We start from the raw sequence: 17,046 nt of genomic DNA, 5'->3' as shown, positions 1-17,046 counted from the left end.
AGCTCTGGTACCATGCCTGATTTCAGGCGTAGAGCAATTTCCTCAGCAGTGTCCTCCTGGTCCTGGTCCTGGTCAACTTTGCAGGTCCACAAATTTTTCTTGGTTTAATTCTTGCGTATAGCGCCAATTTGTCATGACCACCACTATGCATCAACCTGGGCTGATGAGGGGACTTCTTAGTTAATAAACTTTCTTTACAGGCCTTTACAGTCCTTTCTTTACATCCCAACCCTTTACAATTATAGTCTAACTAACTTAACTACAGTCTAACTTTTTTATTTCATTCTGTGTAATTTCTATGTATGCAGTGTTTATGAAACATGGAAGCACTACAAAGCAAAAAAAAAAAAAATTAGCTTAATCCAACATTTTAGGAAAATTACTATATATGGCTCTCAAACAATATGCTATATCAGACATAGATGCCACCCTCAGAGACATAGTTATAGTAATGTTTTTTTTCTATCCAACGTTCCACAAGACAACATTAGATACAATTAATTACATTTTTTAATTTAGATTCTTTTTACATCAAAAATTGAACTAATTAGGATTACATGAAACCTCTTCTATAGCTATATCACCAGGTCAGTATCTGGACAAAAAAAAATTGTGTGTATATATACACACTGATCAACCATAACATTATGAAGGACCTGCCTAATATTGAGTAGGTTCCCTTTTTGCTGCCATAACATCCCTGACTTGCCAAGGCATGGATTCCACTAGACCTCTGAAGGTATACTGTGTTCACACAAAACCATCAGTAGCAGATCATTTAAGTCCTGAAAGTTGCAAGGTTGTTTTTTCAGCACATTTAACAGATGCTGAGAGAGATTTTGAGATATGGAGAGTTTCAAGACAAAGTCACCACCTTGAACTTTTGTTTTTCAAACCATTCTTGAACCATTTTAGCAGTGTTGCAGTCCACATTGTCCTGCTGAAATAGTCCGCCGCCATAAGGGAATGTGTTTTTATGAAAGATTTTGGTAGGTGGTACGTGTCAAAGTAATAACGACATGAATGTTCCACAAGAGCTGTAGTTTTGGAGATGTGCTGACCCAGGCATCTACCAATCACAATTTGGCCCTTGCCAAATTCGCTGAAAACCTTATGCTTGCCCATTTTTTTCTGCTTCCAACACATCAACTTCAAGGACAACATGTTCACTTTCTGCCTAATATATTTCACACACTGCCATTGTAATGAGATATTCAATGTTATTCACTTCACTTCTCAGTTTTGCCATGTCATGGCTGGGCTGTGCTTTTCAGTCATGTATCCTTGTTTTTTTGTATATGTGGGTTAACTTTCTTATTTTGTTGCTTCCATCTTTAATGCCAGCACATGTACTGGTAAAATTGTTTGAATTCATTGTGTATAATAATAAGCTAATATAATAATGAGATTGTAGCTGATTAATTTTATTTAATTAACTTTTCCAATAAACAAAATGTGGAATTGTGATTCACAGTACACTTGTTTAGTCACTCATTCTGAAAACATTTGGCATATTTGTGTCCATTATCTGTGTGTCTCATATATGGTACCATTTCTGCACCATGCAGATAGATGACATTGACCTCATCAGTGCTAACATGGAGAACGCTGTAGCCTCCATTGGAGGTTTCTGTTGCGGCCGCTCGTTTGTCATCGATCACCAGGTAAAAACAATTTTTTTTACCGATAAATGACTGCTTGTCAGGGTTAAGCCAAGTTTTTGATTCAGTTCAATTCAATTAAGTTTATTTATATAGCGCTAATTCACAGCAAAAGTTATCTCATGACACTTTCCAATTAGAGCAGGTCTAGACCAAACTCTTTAATTAAATTGTAATACAGAGAACCCAACATTCCCCCTTGAGCAAGCTCTTGACGACAGTGCCGAGGAAAAACTGTCTTTAGACGGCAGAAACCTCAGAGCAGACCCCGGCTCAAGATGGGTGGCCATCTGCCTTGAGTGGTTGGGTTGAGAGAGAGAGAAAGATAGAAAAAGAGAGAGAGGGAGAGGGGGGTGGGGTGTGAGAGAAAAAACAGGAGCACACAAGCAGAGATGCATAGCAGCAGCAATAATAAGTCAAGTCAAGTCAAGTCAACTTTATTTGTATAGCCCATTTTTACAAGCAGTTTGTCTCAAAGGGCTTAACATAACATCAGCAACATCCTCTGCCCTTCGACCCTCACATCGACTAAGGAAAAACTCCCAGAAAAACCTTTAACAGGAAAAAATGGAAGAAACCTCAGGGTGAGCAACAGAGGAGGGATCCCTCACCCAGGACGGGCAGACGTGCAATGGATGTTGTACAGGCAGTACATAATACCAGAAGTATTGGAACTGTAGATAATGATAAAGACAATGAAGTATACAGAAGGTACTATGGTGATTGTGATAGTAATATTAGTAACAATAATATTGGTAGCAGCTGCAGCAGAGTAGTAATAGAATTAAAATAGATTATGACTAAACAGTAGTAATTGCAGTAAGTTTCAAGCAGGACCACAACAGGAGGTCCGACCATGATCCATGGGAACCTGCGAAACGAGAAAGCACAAGCACTCCAGGGAAGAAGTTGAGTTAGTGATGTGCATTAATGATTCATAAATATGTGCAGAAGGAGAGTTAGAGGAAGAAAGAGCTCAGTGCGTCATGGGAGGGCCCCCGGCAGTCTAAGCCTATAGCAGCATGAGTAGGGGCCGCCCTAGGCCAGGCCTAACTACAAGCTTTATCAAAGAGGAAAGTTTTTAGTCTACTCTTAAATATAGAGAGGGTGTCCGCCTCCCGGACCGAAACCGGAAGATGGTTCCATAGTAGAGGAGCTTGATAACTAAAGTCTCTGGTTCCCAATCTACTTTTGAGGACTCTAGGAACCACAAGTAGCCCTGCATTTTGGGAATGTAAAGCTCTGATGGGATAATAGGGATGGTGCCTGGGATGGTGCCTGAACATTCAGGGCTTTATATGTGAGGAGGAGAATTTTAAAATCAATCCTGAATTTTACAGGTAGCCAATGTAGAGAAGCCAGTACATGAGAAATATGATCTCTCATGCTGGTTCTTGTAATCTTGCTGCAGCTTTCTGACTTAGCTGGAGAGTCTTTATAGATTTATTGGGGCAGCCTGATAGAAGGGAGTTACAATAATCCAGCCTGGAGGTAATGAATACATGGACTAATTTATCTGAATCTTTCTGACTCAGAATGTTCCTAATTTTTTTTTGCAGGTGCGCAGGTGAAAGAATGCAGTCTTTGAAATCTTTGATGATAGTCTTTGATGAAAAACTATTGCACTGTATCATTACTCCATGCAAAGCTTTCACACATAGTCAGTGTGTAGTGAGTGTGTGAGCATGTGTGGTTGTCTGTGTGGACTGGTGACCAGTCCAGGATGTATCCTGCCTCTCACCCACCATAGGCTAGGCTCCTGCTCACAACTGAGCCTTACAACGCTTTCAAGTCTTTATACCCAAATACTGAACACAATTCAGTTTATTTACATAGTGCCAAATCGCAGCAGAAGTTATCTAATGATACTCTCCAATTACAGCAGGTCTAGACCAAACTCTATAATTTGATTTTTTGGACAAAGACCCCCATGAGCAAGCACTTGGCAACAGTGGTGAGGAAACCTTTCTTTAGAAGGCAGAAACCTCAGAGCAGACCCTGGCTCTAGGTAGCCGCCCATCTGCCTTGACCGATTGTGAGAAAGATAGAGTGGAGACAGAGGTGCATAGTAACAGCAATAAATACAGTATGCAAGTATTGAAACTATAAAAAAAACAACCCAGTGACAACAAAAATAATAGTAGGAGTGGTAGTAGTAATAATAATAAGGTAGAATTTTGACTAAATGGTAATAATAGCTGTCATTGTCAAACAGGACCACAACAGGAGGTTCAAACATGATACTGTGGAACCTGTAAGACAAAAGAGCATACAGACTCTGAGGAAGAAGCCAAGTTAGTGACATCCATTAATGGGACATGAGTATTTACAAAAGAAGAGTTGGAGGACGAGAGAAAAGCTCAGTGTATCATAGGAGGTGCCCTGGCAGTCTAACCCTATAGCAGCATAACTGGGTGCAAGTCTAAGCCAGCATTAACTCTAAGCTTTATCTAAAAGAAAGGTTTTAATTCTACTCTTAAATGTAGGGAGGGTGTCTGCCTCTCACGTTCAGTTTTCCAAAAAAAATGACTGTGTATTGATTTAGATTGATGATATCAGAGAAAGAGTTTGTTTTTCTGCTCAAAAGTGTTGCAACATAGTTTTTAACTCCAAAAGAATAATACACACATTCTGCATTTTATGCATCTGTACAGCAGCAGGTAAACTATATGTCTGCTTCCCAGACCAAAACTGGAAGACGGTTCAAAAAGAACGGAGCTTCACAGCTTAAGGCTCAGGTTCACATTATACTTTTGGAGACTCTAGGAACCACAAGGAACCCTACATCCTGGGAGCATAGAGCTCCAGTTGGGCAATAGGATACTATGACTACCATTCATTCGAAAGCCTTATTCTTACTCTCTCACACCCTACCAGGAAAACAATACAATCACAATATATATATAACAATACAAATTTTTATTGTTGTAGTGTACCGCGCTCCTGGCCCATACTCTCTACTCATACTCTTTTTACTGGAATTTCCAGAGTTCCTATCGAGTCTGGTCCTTAAAACTAATAAAGTTATTATTATGGGTGATTTCAACATCCACGTGGACAATAGTAATGATAGCCTTCGCGCAGCATTTATCTCTCTCTTAGATTCAATCGGCTTCTGTCAGTGTGTACATGAACCCACTCATTGCTTCAATCACACTCTTGACCTTGTTTTGACATATGGTATAGATGTAGAACATTTAACTGTCTCTGAACAACATCCTCTTCTGTCTGACCATTGTTTAATAACTTTTGAGTTTATACTATTTGACTTCATACCACCAAGAAAAAACTCCTACACTAGATACCTGTCTGATAGTGCTGTGGCTAAATTTAAAGAAACAGTTCTATTGTCATTAACTTCAGTATCATGTCCCCATACGAGTGAACAATACAATAATCCCTCTGAAATCGACCATTTCGTGGACAGTGCTGCAAGTTTACTAAGGACGACTTTAGACTCTGTTGCTCCGCTAAAAAAGAAACTCATAAAGCAAAAGAAACTTGCACCCTGGTATAATACAGAGGTTCGCAAACTAAAGCAAAATGTGCAAAAACTTGAGAGGAAATGGTGTTCCTCCAAACTTATTGAATCTCGCTCAATCTGGCAAGACAGTCTTAGATTATATAGGAAGGCCCTACGGACTGCCAGAGCAGCCTATTACTCAAAATTAATTGAGGATAACAAGCATAATCTCAGGTTTCTCTTCAGCACTGTAGCCAGGCTGACAGAGAGCCATAGTGCTGTCGAGCCTTGTATCCCTGTGGCCCTTAGCAGCAATGACTTTATAACCTTTTTTAACGACAACATCTTAAACATTAGAGACAAAATTCAGCACCTGCTGACCTCAACTGATACTGATGTAACATCAAACACTAGTGTCTTAGAACCAACAGTAGAAACAGATAATCATCTTGACTGCTTTTCACCTATTGATCCCCATCAGCTATACTCACTCGTATATTCATCCAAGCCAACAACATGCCTCTTAGACCCCATCCCTACCAACCTTCTCAAAGAAGCTTTACCCTTACTTAGCACCTGTCTATTAGACATGATCAATCTGTCCCTGATAACAGGCTATGTACCCCAGTCATTTAAAGTAGCTGTGGTCAAACCTCTCCTTAAAAAACACACACTTGATCCAGAGGTTTTAAGCAACTATAGACCAATATCTAACCTTCCATTTCTTTCCAAGATCCTTGAAAGAACAGTCACCAATCAGTTATGACTTTCTTCAAAATAATAATGATAAAAATATATAAATAATAATTTTCAATCTGGCTTTAGAGCTCATCGTAGCACAGAAACAGCATTGGTCAAAGTCACAAATGACCTCCTCCTGGCATCAGACAAGGGGGAATGTTGGGCTCCCTCTATTTACAATTTAATTAAAGAGTTTGGTCTAGACCTGCTCAAATTGGAAAGTGCCATGAGATAACTTTTGTTGTGAATTGGCGCTATATAAATAAACTGAATTGAATTGAATTGAATTATGAACTCTTTAAGATGGTGCTTGATCATTGAGAGTTTTGTATGTGAGGAGAAATTTTAAATAGAATTTTAAATTCTTTTCTGGATTTTGCAGACAGCCAGTGTAGAGAGGCCAACACAGGAGAAATATGATCTCTAATACGAGCTCTTGTCAGTATGCATGCAGCAGCCTTCTAGATTAGCTGGAGAGTCTTATGAGACTTTTTCTGCATCTTTCAGAGACAGGATATGCCTAATTTTTTTTTTGCGAAGGTGAAAGAAGGCAGTCCTTGAAATGTGTTTAATTTAACAGCAAATGTAATTGTGTGTCATCTACATAACAGCTTAAGAGATACGATAAGATAAAATAAGATAAGATAAGAACTTTATTGATCCCTCAGGTAATTGTTGTGCCAGGGTTGCAATACAAAGAAGCATACAAAAGTAGCAAGTAATTTTTCACACAAAATATAAAAATAACAGAGTATATACATAAGGCATAGATAGATAACGGCAGATAAGGTGCAGAATGCCAATGGATAATGTGGGGATACAATCTTAGAGTGTTAATTGTAGTGCAGGATTAATTGTTTTTGTCCTATGTGGAGAAAGGGGATGAGTTGAAGAGTTTGATCGCCACAGGGAGGAAGGACTTCCTGTGGCATTCTGTGGAGCACCTCTGGAGCAACTTCTGGAGTGTCTCCTAATATTACCAACAGCAAGCATATTTAAGGTGAATACTAATGGTCTGAGCATAGAACCTTGCGGAGCTCCATTTCTCCTGTATTGGCTTTTCTACAGTGGCTGCCTATAAAATTCAGAATAGTTTTTACAGTTCTCCTCCTCACATACAAAGCCCTAAATAGTCAAGTGCCATCTTATCTCAAAGAGCACATGGTACCATATTATTCAACTAGAACTCTGTGCTCTAAGATGGGAGCGTGAGATGGACAGGTGGATTGGTGCAGCAACAACAGCAGTGTGGTTGATGTATCGGTCCGTCGTGGTGAAGAGGGAGCTGAGCCGAAAGGTGAAGGTCTCAATTTACCAGTCAGTCTAGGTTCCTACCCTCACCTATGGTCATGAACTTTGGATCATGACCGAAAGAACGAGATCTCGGATACAAGTGGCTGATGGATTTCTTGCCAGGTGTGTGTATGTGTGTGTGAGAACCTACTGAATAATGTGAACCCGGTTGGGGATGAACCGTTGGCTTATCTTATGTTATACGGGGTCTAGCCTTCTACAGCAGCTAGCAGGTTTCCATGGTGTGGAGCTGCGTTTCCAATTCACTAAACCTCGCATGCAGCAGGGCAAAGATTGGCAAGAAAGTCAGTAAAACAAGAATTGTGACTGAACCAGACAGATTTGGGAATTGCTATTGTGGAAAATAAAAGTGAATGTGATTGAGCTATAGATTTACACCAAAGAAACTGTAATAGAAAGAATTCCCACTCTCTGGAACTTCCAGTTATGTAGGGGGCATTCATGAGGTTATCCAAAATGAATGTAGTCTTATGGAGGTATAGCACCAAAATGTAACTTTTATGTTTTTTATGGCATAAATTTTCTTTATGTTTTCAGTATAAGCTGCAGAAACAATAGATATCACTCCATTAGATTAGATATTCATGTTTTTTTTGTAATGGAATACCTTTCTTTATTGTTATTTAAGTATTTGCAGCATAAGTATCACTTTACAGCATTCACCATTTTGGTTTGACACTTTTTAACAACACTTCTAACGTCTGCTGTAACTATCGTTAGGAAAATGCATAAGGACTACAATACACAAAACCGAATTATGTTTGCCATATTATTGTGGTTATGTTCACATTATGATAATTGAAGTTACCCTACCGCAACGTAAATTTGCCCAAGCAGTCTTCATACATTAACAGAATGCTGGCACTTTACAGGCAAGACCTTCTACGATGTAAGAAAAAAGGAACAGACACTATTATTTTTTTCTTTTAAATTCTGATTTATAATCAATACTATTTTTGCAAAAAATAAAAGAAAATTGGTCCAGAAGTAGGTGTAAATAATTATTTTAGCCACTTCACTCCATTCACTCCCATTCATTGAGCACTACCTAATGATTGCCCCAGAGGTGAATTGCAGCCAACTTTCGGTACAATGGGATTAATAGGTAGTGAACAGGCTGTCCGTAGAAGGGCTGTGGTTACACACACACACAAAAGGAAGTGAGATAAGATACTTACTGTATCATGTAGATGCTTTGATTTGTCATTAGCTTTTCAATATATTGTCTTTGTGCTGTTGTTAAGTGAATATGTGTCAGAAGAATTATCAAATTCCCTTTTATTTGTTTTGCAGTATCCAAACTTTTTAGGAATCTGGGTATATTTTGTTATATATTATTTGATAGTTTATAAAGATTAACATTTGTTAATATCGCAATAAGCATTAACTGACAATTAGCTATACAATAATACAGATTAATTAACTGTAAACAAAAACAAATTTACATATTAAATTATTTACTAATATTATTATATTATTAATAAATATGTTAATTAACATACAAGATAAGACAACATACAAGTCTTGAAGTTTGTTGAAGTTTCACTAATTCATGTCTTGGAGAGAAAACTGTTCGATTTATGAATGCTTATTTAAGGGGTTGCGTCCAGCTAATACATTCCATGCACTTTATGTAGAGGTTTGATTGTTCCTTTGTCTTCAGACATTTAACTTTAACTTATAGCCTAATTTATGAATTATTGTCATGAATGCTTCCTTTTTTTGACCCTTGTAAATTTGAAATAATCGCGCAGCTGTGAAACATTAGTGAAACATTTTCGGTTGGAAGGTTATCTTAGTCGGGATGGTATGGTTAATTTTGCTCGGAGGCTCCTTAATTTTACTTGAAAATTTATTTTTCAAAATGCAAGGAGCAAGTGAGAGAAAGACTTTTGTTATTTTCATAGAACTGTGAAATCTTAAATGTAATTGTTAAATTTATTTTTGCCTGTTCTTTTCCAATCAAAAAAATCCTTTGCATTTTTAGATTTTAAATGGTTAATTATGATTAATTAACACTTATGCACGGTGGTGCAGTGGTTAGCACTGTCGCCTCATAGCAAGAGGGCTCCAGGTTTGAATCTCGATCTGGACCCTTCAGTGTGGAGTTTGCATGTTCTCCCTGTGCCTGCGTGCATTTTCTCCGGGTTTTCCGGGTACTCCAGCTTCCTCCCACAATCCCAAAGTCATGCACATTGGTTAATTAGCTACTCTACATTAGGTGTGAGTGTGTGGTTGTCTGTCTTTGTGTGTCTGTAAATGATTACTTGACACATTAACCACAACAATTAGTTTATTCTTAATAGATAAAATCAGTTTATATAAGTATTGTTTTTTTCCCTGTGCAATCACTATCAAAATACTAATCCTAATGACATCCACTGTGGTTCACAAAAAGTAAGAGAAGTCTCTCTGTGTTTTGCAGCGTCTGTCAGGGCAAGGCTACTGTTTTTCTGCCTCCTTGCCTCCCATGCTAGCTGCTGCCGCTATTGAGGCCCTCAACATAATGGAAGAGGATCCAGGTATAGAATCTGTTTTTAACTTATTTCTCCTCTGTACACCTTAAGATCATGAGGGCAGCCTCAATTTTGAAGAAGTCTTCATTTGTATGTTGTTATTGTAGAGAGGATTTCCATTTCTAATTCCACCGATTCATTTTTATTTCAAGACAAAGCAGTCTGTTTCCAGTCATCCATCTATCATCTATCTTTGATTTTGCAGATATTTTTGCTGTCCTGAGGAAAAAGTGCAAACAAGTTTACAAGGCTTTACAAGGGTAAGATCTTTTTTTTTCCTGATTACAGTCTATCACTCTGGGTTGAATTACATAAAATAAAACTGTTTTAAAAAAGTTGAATCCACACTAATGCATTTTTTTAAAGCATAAACTTCTATTGAAACGTTTAGAACCCCTAAAATGAAGACTAAGACTTTTGGAAATGCTGCACCGTTTTTTAGTTCCAAAAATCCAGAATTGCATTTTCAGTCTGAATAGGCAGAAACAGAGAATTTTTGAAATGATGAGACAACGTAGTCTTCCTCATTTGGTCTTATCAGTATATCAGTATTGTCTTATTCATATCTGTAAAGCCTATTTCTTGCCTCAGATATTTTCAGAAACATATTTTGTGTACTGTCAATTCAAGGCCACCGTTTTGAAAATGGATGCAAGGAGAACAGAGAGGAAGTCATGAACTAACGTGCATGCACCGCCATTCTACTAAAACAGGGAAACACCCTTGTGCCATATACTGCCCTTTTCACTTTCACCCTGTGCATAAGTATTCCTCAAAGTATATAACTGTAGCTTTTATTTTTGCTTATTAAGAGCTGGTGGATAGCACTAGTGTTCACTGATATAGTAGGTTACTAGTCTTGGCGTGCTAGTTACCAGCTTGGTCAATTGAAATGTCGCCTCGTCATTTTATTTGTCATTGGCCAGATCAGTGACTGACTTTTGCAATTTTAAAATTTTCGTCCTTTGTACACTATACTATAATATTTTGTCCAACAAAGCTTTTCCACCAGCACGCGCATTTTTAATACTATTTTAAAAAGAAAACGTATCAGTGTAGGTATAACACAGTACAGTAAATACGGTTTACTCAAACACTGCAGTTCAGTACATTTCTGAGGTACTTGTACTCAGCTTGAGTATTTAAGTTTTCTGCTTTTCTATACTTCCATTCCCTTACATTTTGGAGGCAAATTTTACTTTTGGTAACACTAGAAACCAAAAGTAACCCTGAGCTCCTATATTGTAATATCCTGTGAATTCTGCAGCCAGGGTGTTAGGCCTTGTGGATCTGTTGTTCAGGTTTGGTTTTTTTTTTGTATATTTATGATTACACTCTCCTCCTCCTCACACTCATATTTTGGGTCATTTGCCAGACAAAAGTCAAGACACAATAAAAAAAAAAAAACTTAAAGCTTGTTCCTCGCAGGGTTTTGCTTGTGTATGAAAGAAAAAAACATGACTGTCCAGACCAGCAGAGACAGGGATGCATAGCATTTCACACTGCTATTCACAGAGGTGGCTGTGAGCAGTCATGCACCAACTGGAGGGTCGGTGGTTTAATCCCTGGCCCCTGCTCTCCACATATCAGTGTGTCCTTGGGCAAGACACTAAACCCTAATTTTCTTCCAATGACTGTTCCACTGGTGTGTGAGTGTTTATATGAATCGTTACCACTTTTGATGAGGAGGTGGCACCTTGCATGGTATCCTCAGGCTCAAGTGTATAAATTTTCCTGTGAATGAGTAAATGCTTTGCTGTTGCAAAGTGCAGAGTGGTCAGCCAGACTAGAATAGTGCTATTTTAGTGGAGGTCATTTGCTTTAAAATCTTCAGCGTTTCTGTTCAGCTATCAGTATCATATAATTCTGGGTTTTTTATTTAGCCTAAATTATCCATGTATAACAGGATTCCAGGCCTGAAGTTAGTTGGAGAGCCGTTTGCCCCGGCCCTGCACTTACAGCTGGAAAGAAGTTCAGGCTCCAGAGACTCAGACATGCAGCTCCTCTGGACCATTGTAGAATATGTAAGTCCTCTCTGTTCAAACTCAACCCAGACACAAAATCATTATTTTTTTTAAACTTCTAGTCTGAAATCTCTATTTCGTTAAAACATATACAGCGGTTTCTATAATGAGAAACTGTTCAGGAGTCCACATGGTGTGATAACATGAAAATGCTGTTTTTGACAAGGCTCTAATAACAATTTCAGCTTTGTCACATTTTTATGCCCTTAGGTTTACACATAGACCAGGATAATTGATGTGCATTCTGTGGTTTTAAATAACTAGGACAGGTTTGGATCACATTGCATATAATTTAGTGTTAAATGTCAGCAGTTGTTATTTAGTGTCTCAAACTGGTTTCTATGTTTTCTGTATCAGTGTATGGAAAGAAATGTAGCACTGACCCTTGCACGTTACCTTGATAAAGAGGAGCGTTTCGTCCCCCCACCCAGGTAAGGGACTCTATCTTACTGTGCATTGATAAAATTTCTCAAAATGAATCATAACATGTGTCTCACTCTCCCACTGGAGAGTGATAATCCACTATCTCTCCATGTATTGCACATGCATGATCTCCATTCAGTCTACACTATATGGACAAAAGTATTGGGATAGGGCTGTTTTCCCCTTACTTCTAGTGAAAGGAAATCTTTATGCCTCAGCATACCAAGACATTTTGGACAACTGAACTTTGTGGCAACAGTGGGGAAGGCCCTTTTCTATTCCAGCATAACTGTACCCCAGTGCACAAAGCAAGGTCCATAAAGAAAAGTGGAAGAACCTAACTGGGCATAAATTCCCACAGGAATAACTAATAATAAAAAATATTGTAGAAAACCTTCCCAGAAGAGTGGAAGCTGTTATAGCTGCAAATGTATTTATTTATTTATTTTTTATCAGGGACAATGCAGTGAACATAGAGGACATATAGTACAGCTGATGTTTTGCACATAGAGTATATAGCATTTAGCTAATTCGCAACTCTGTCAGTGTATTTTAGGGTGCAGTCCCTGTTAGTGTAATTGTCAGATGGCCAAATACTTTTGTCCATGTAGTGGATAAGTATATTTATTTAGTTGTGTTTTAGTTATTAAGAAAAATATGCATATACCTTTAACCCAGCACCAAGCCAAAAATGAATGTACCTTACTAAGTATTGTGCATCTTATCATAGGCTAATTTACATTAGTCCTCTCTGCCATAGAACTCTGTTGTTGTCCAAAACAATGACGAACTATAAAAAATGTTTAATGAGCCACACTGCTGCACTTTCTCAATACCATGAAAACACATCATAGTTTATTTTGAATTAATCCCACACCATCTTGCTGTCTACAGTGGGGATTGAAAGTTTAGGCACCCCAGGTAAAAATTTGTATTAATGTGCAGAAAGAAGCCAAGGAAAGATGGAAAAATCTCCAAAAGGCATCAAATTGCAGATGAGACATTCTTATAATATGTCAAAAAAAATTTTGATTTTATTTCCTTCATTTACACTTTTAAAATAACAGAAAACAAAATAATGGCGTCTACAAAAGTTTGGGCACCCTGCAGAGTTAATACCTTGTACTGCCCCCTTTGGAAAGCTGAGACCTGACAGTGTCATGGATTGTTCACAATCATCATCTGGAAGTAATCACAGCTTGTAAACGCTTTTTGTAGCCAGCCAAGAGTCTTTCAATTCTTGTTTGAAGTATCTTCGCCCATTCTTCCTCACAAAAGTCTTCCAGTTCTCGAGATTTCCGGGCTGTATGTCACGCACTGCTCTTTTAAGGTCTATCCATAGATTTTCAAATATGTTGAGGTCAGGAGATTGTGAAGGCCATAGCAAAACCTTCAGTTTAAACCTCTTGATGTAATCCACTGTGGATTTTGAGGTGTGTTTAGGATCATTATCCATTTGTAGAAGCCATCCTCTCTTTAACATCAGCTTTTCCACAGATGGCATCAAGTTAGCATTCAAAATTTGCTGAAATTTTATTGAATCCATTTCTCCTTCTACTCATGAAATGTTCCCTGTGCCACTGGTTGCAGTACAACCCCAAAGCTTGATTGACTCACCCCTATGCTTAACAGTTTGGACAGAGGTTCTTTTCATTAAATTCTGTGCCCTTTCTTCTCCAAACATACCTTTGCTCATTCCGGCCAAAAATTTTAACCTCATCGGTCCACAGAACCTGTTTCCAAAATGCATCAGGTTTGTCTATATGTTCATGTGCAAACTTCAAACGCTGATTTTTGTGGTGAGGATGTAGAATAGGTTTTCTTCTGATGACTCTTCCACGAAGACCATATTTGTACAAGTGGAATGTATAGTGGAATAGTGTACCACAACTCCAGTGTCTGCCAGATCTTTCTGGAGGGATCGTGCAATCAAACGTGGCTTTGACTTGCCTTTCTCACAATCCTGCAAGCTGTTCTGTCTCATATTTTTCTTGGTCTTCCAGCTCTTACTTTAACTTCCACTGTTCCTGATGACTGTAATTTCTTAATTGCACTCCGGACAGAGGATATTAGCATCTGAAAACGCTTTGCTATCTTCTTATACCCTTCTCCTGCTTTGTGAACATCAACTGTTTTCAGTTTCAGTGTTCTAGACAACTGCTTAGAAGAACCCATGGTGCAGATTGACATCACCTGGTCTTTCCAGACGATGATTGTGAACAATTCATGACACTGTGAGGTGTCAGCTTTCCAAAGGGGGCGGTGCATGCTATAAAATCTGCAGGGTGCCCAAACTTTTACAGATGCTTTTTTCCTTTTTCTGTTATTTTCAGAGTGTAAATAAATGAAAGAAGATCTGACTTTTTTAATATGTTTTAAGAATGTCTAATCTGTAATTTGATGCCCTTTGGAGATATTTTCCATTTTTCCTTGGCTTCTTTTAGCACATTAAAATAAATTTTAACCAAGGGTGCCCAAACCTTCGATCCCCACAGTATGTCTTGCTATTTTGTTAATAGAGATATATTTTTAAGTTGAGTATTCTGTCTGTTCAGCCTATTTACATTTGGGTTGAATACAAAGGTATAAATGAATATCAGTGTGGGAAGAGATGTTTGTAATTCTCCAGTGACAGAATAAAGGAGAAACAAGAGAATAGATAGAGAATGGAATAGAGAGATACCTTATTCATCTCTTCTAAAAGCTTTATAATTTAAAGTGTTAATGTAGAACATGTAAAGATCAGTGAGATTTTTAGTGTGCACGTAAGTGTCAAAATGTTTAAATGGAATCATTTGTGTAGATGATGCTGCCCTTTTGTGTCTTACTGCTTCACTTGTGTGTCCTCAGTATCAGAGTGGTGGTCACCATCAAACAGACTGAGGAAGACATCCAGAAGGCAGTGTCTTGTATCAAAGAGGCAGCTTCAGCTGTCCTAAAATGATGATGTAGTGTTTGTCACTGCTGAAACTAAGCAGACTTCACTGAAGCTTTAGCAGTGGATGGAACAGGATACTTACTGTGAGGGAACTCCCAAGCAGATGCTCATAATGATCTTTCCAAATAAACATGTTTTATCTCCTGGTCTTTTTTTTTTTTTTGTATGTTTGCTCTCAGTAATCATGTGTCTAGTCATACTACATGTACTACATGTTTTATATTGTGAATGTAAGTGTGGGCCTTAAACAGGAGATGTCTTTCTGTTGTTAACAATATCAGCCCCTAGTCACTAATAAACAATGCAGCGAGAATACTTGACTTTATTTCCACATACCAAATGACTTGTTGCTTTTTATATTTTGACCAAAGAGAAGGCATTGCGCTCCTTGTTTTATTTAACATGTTTGCAGTGTACTAGCACATGAACAGTACATAAGGGTTGTGATTTTACATGCTTGTTTTTACCACAAATCTTCACTTTTAGCACTGTGTCTTTTCCCTTTTCTTACATTTCTGACCCACTTAATGAAATATAAATATGTCTGGCTCAAATTAAATTGTGGTGTGTTTGATTGTGGAGTGATTGCATGTGTTTTGGGTTAAGATGAGTTGAAGTTTTTTGCTCTTTAGCCATTTGTCACCAAGCCCAGTAACCAGCCCAGTATTTTTTTTAACTTTTATTTTTTCAAAATATGCCCTGAATAGAGTTCAAAGAGATACAAAGATAGAAGCATAAATATTCTGGGTTTCCTGTTTGCCGACCAGTGTCATTTTACAGGTGAGCAACACATTATAACACATTATAAAATGTGCTAAAGTCCCCACACTGCTGATTATATGATTATAATACAAATTGTCAGTAGAGCTCCAATTAATATAAAATACATGTCTGCACATAGAGCTAATTATTATTATTTAGCTTTAACCTCAATAGAATATTGTGAAAATTGAGTACAACGCTTCCATAAGACTAGGTGTCTGCCACGAAAGTAACTGAAAGAACAATGGTCATCTAAGTTGAGACAATTTGACTTTTAATTTCTAGTATTGGTCCAAGAACAATGGATTGTACATTTCCCATAATGCAACGGATCTTTTTATCTTGTGTGTCCCAAACAGATAATAAATGTTAAACAGATTTTCAGTATGCAGCTTGTGTTACTGTTACTGTTCATGGCAGGGGAAAAATGTAGAAAAACAAAATATTTGTGTGAATTTTTGGTGCTAAAACATCTCCAGAATCATCAGGAAAACAAAGAGGTATTACATTTTAGACAAAATTGTTGATGTTTATTTTTGTAATGTAATTGGCCGTGACCGTGTAAAGTTGCAGGTTCATTTACATATGACTAACATTTCCTGTGAGCATAAAATAGTTAAATGTGTTTTTTCTCATCTACTAACAGTTTAAACAGTGTGATGATGTATGTATGTACAGATCTAGGACACAACATTTGTCTTTCAAACCTCACACCACCACTCTATAATGCAAGCTTTTTTGTAGTCTAAGCCCAAAATGAGATAGCTTTGAGGAGGTCTTTGGCAGGGTTATTTTCTTCTTGAGTTGAGAAGCTTCTCCAGAGCTTCACAAACACAACTGTTTTGAAAGCCTGAAGAGTAATACTCATTACTACTAAACTGATGCTAGCATGTAAAATCTCTGGACTTGGAACTGCTTTAAGTAAAAGCACAGAAAACAAATGTATTCATTTTGCAGGAAGAGTCCTGTCTGTTATAATTATTCACTAATTATTAGTGGTGCATTTAAATATGTTATTACATACCTGAACATTTAAATATTGAACATGTACAATATAGCTACAGAAAGCTTTATCCATTTATGAACTGCAAAGTAGTAACTACTATGTATCATAGCTGGGGCAAACTTCTGCACCCCACTTGCTATCCACAGGGGTCCCCCAGGGCTCTGTGAAGGGACCCCTTCTCTTTGCATTATACACCAC

At 37.8% G+C, this 17,046-nt stretch overlaps 1 protein-coding gene across 1 annotated transcript in view; it reads left to right on the top strand.

Annotated features, from left to right (window-relative positions):
* sptlc1 (serine palmitoyltransferase, long chain base subunit 1) overlaps positions 1 to 15,654 on the top strand; it is a 35,252-nt gene extending 19,598 nt beyond the window's left edge. The window contains exons 10-15 of the mRNA XM_046375058.1: positions 1,569 to 1,664; positions 9,605 to 9,701; positions 9,901 to 9,955; positions 11,602 to 11,719; positions 12,077 to 12,150; positions 14,993 to 15,654. Of these exons, the coding sequence (XP_046231014.1) occupies positions 1,569 to 1,664; positions 9,605 to 9,701; positions 9,901 to 9,955; positions 11,602 to 11,719; positions 12,077 to 12,150; positions 14,993 to 15,086 (534 nt within the window). The 3' untranslated portion in view covers positions 15,087 to 15,654. The remainder of the gene's footprint in view (positions 1 to 1,568; positions 1,665 to 9,604; positions 9,702 to 9,900; positions 9,956 to 11,601; positions 11,720 to 12,076; positions 12,151 to 14,992) is intronic.
* The last annotated feature ends 1,392 nt before the right edge of the window (positions 15,655 to 17,046 follow it).

Source organism: Scatophagus argus, chromosome 20 (assembly GCF_020382885.2).
Source record: "Scatophagus argus isolate fScaArg1 chromosome 20, fScaArg1.pri, whole genome shotgun sequence".
In the NCBI taxonomy this organism is placed as follows: Eukaryota; Metazoa; Chordata; class Actinopteri; family Scatophagidae; genus Scatophagus; species Scatophagus argus.
The sequence above is the reverse complement of the archived record's forward strand: the minus strand, read 5'-3'. Positions and strand labels throughout refer to the sequence as shown.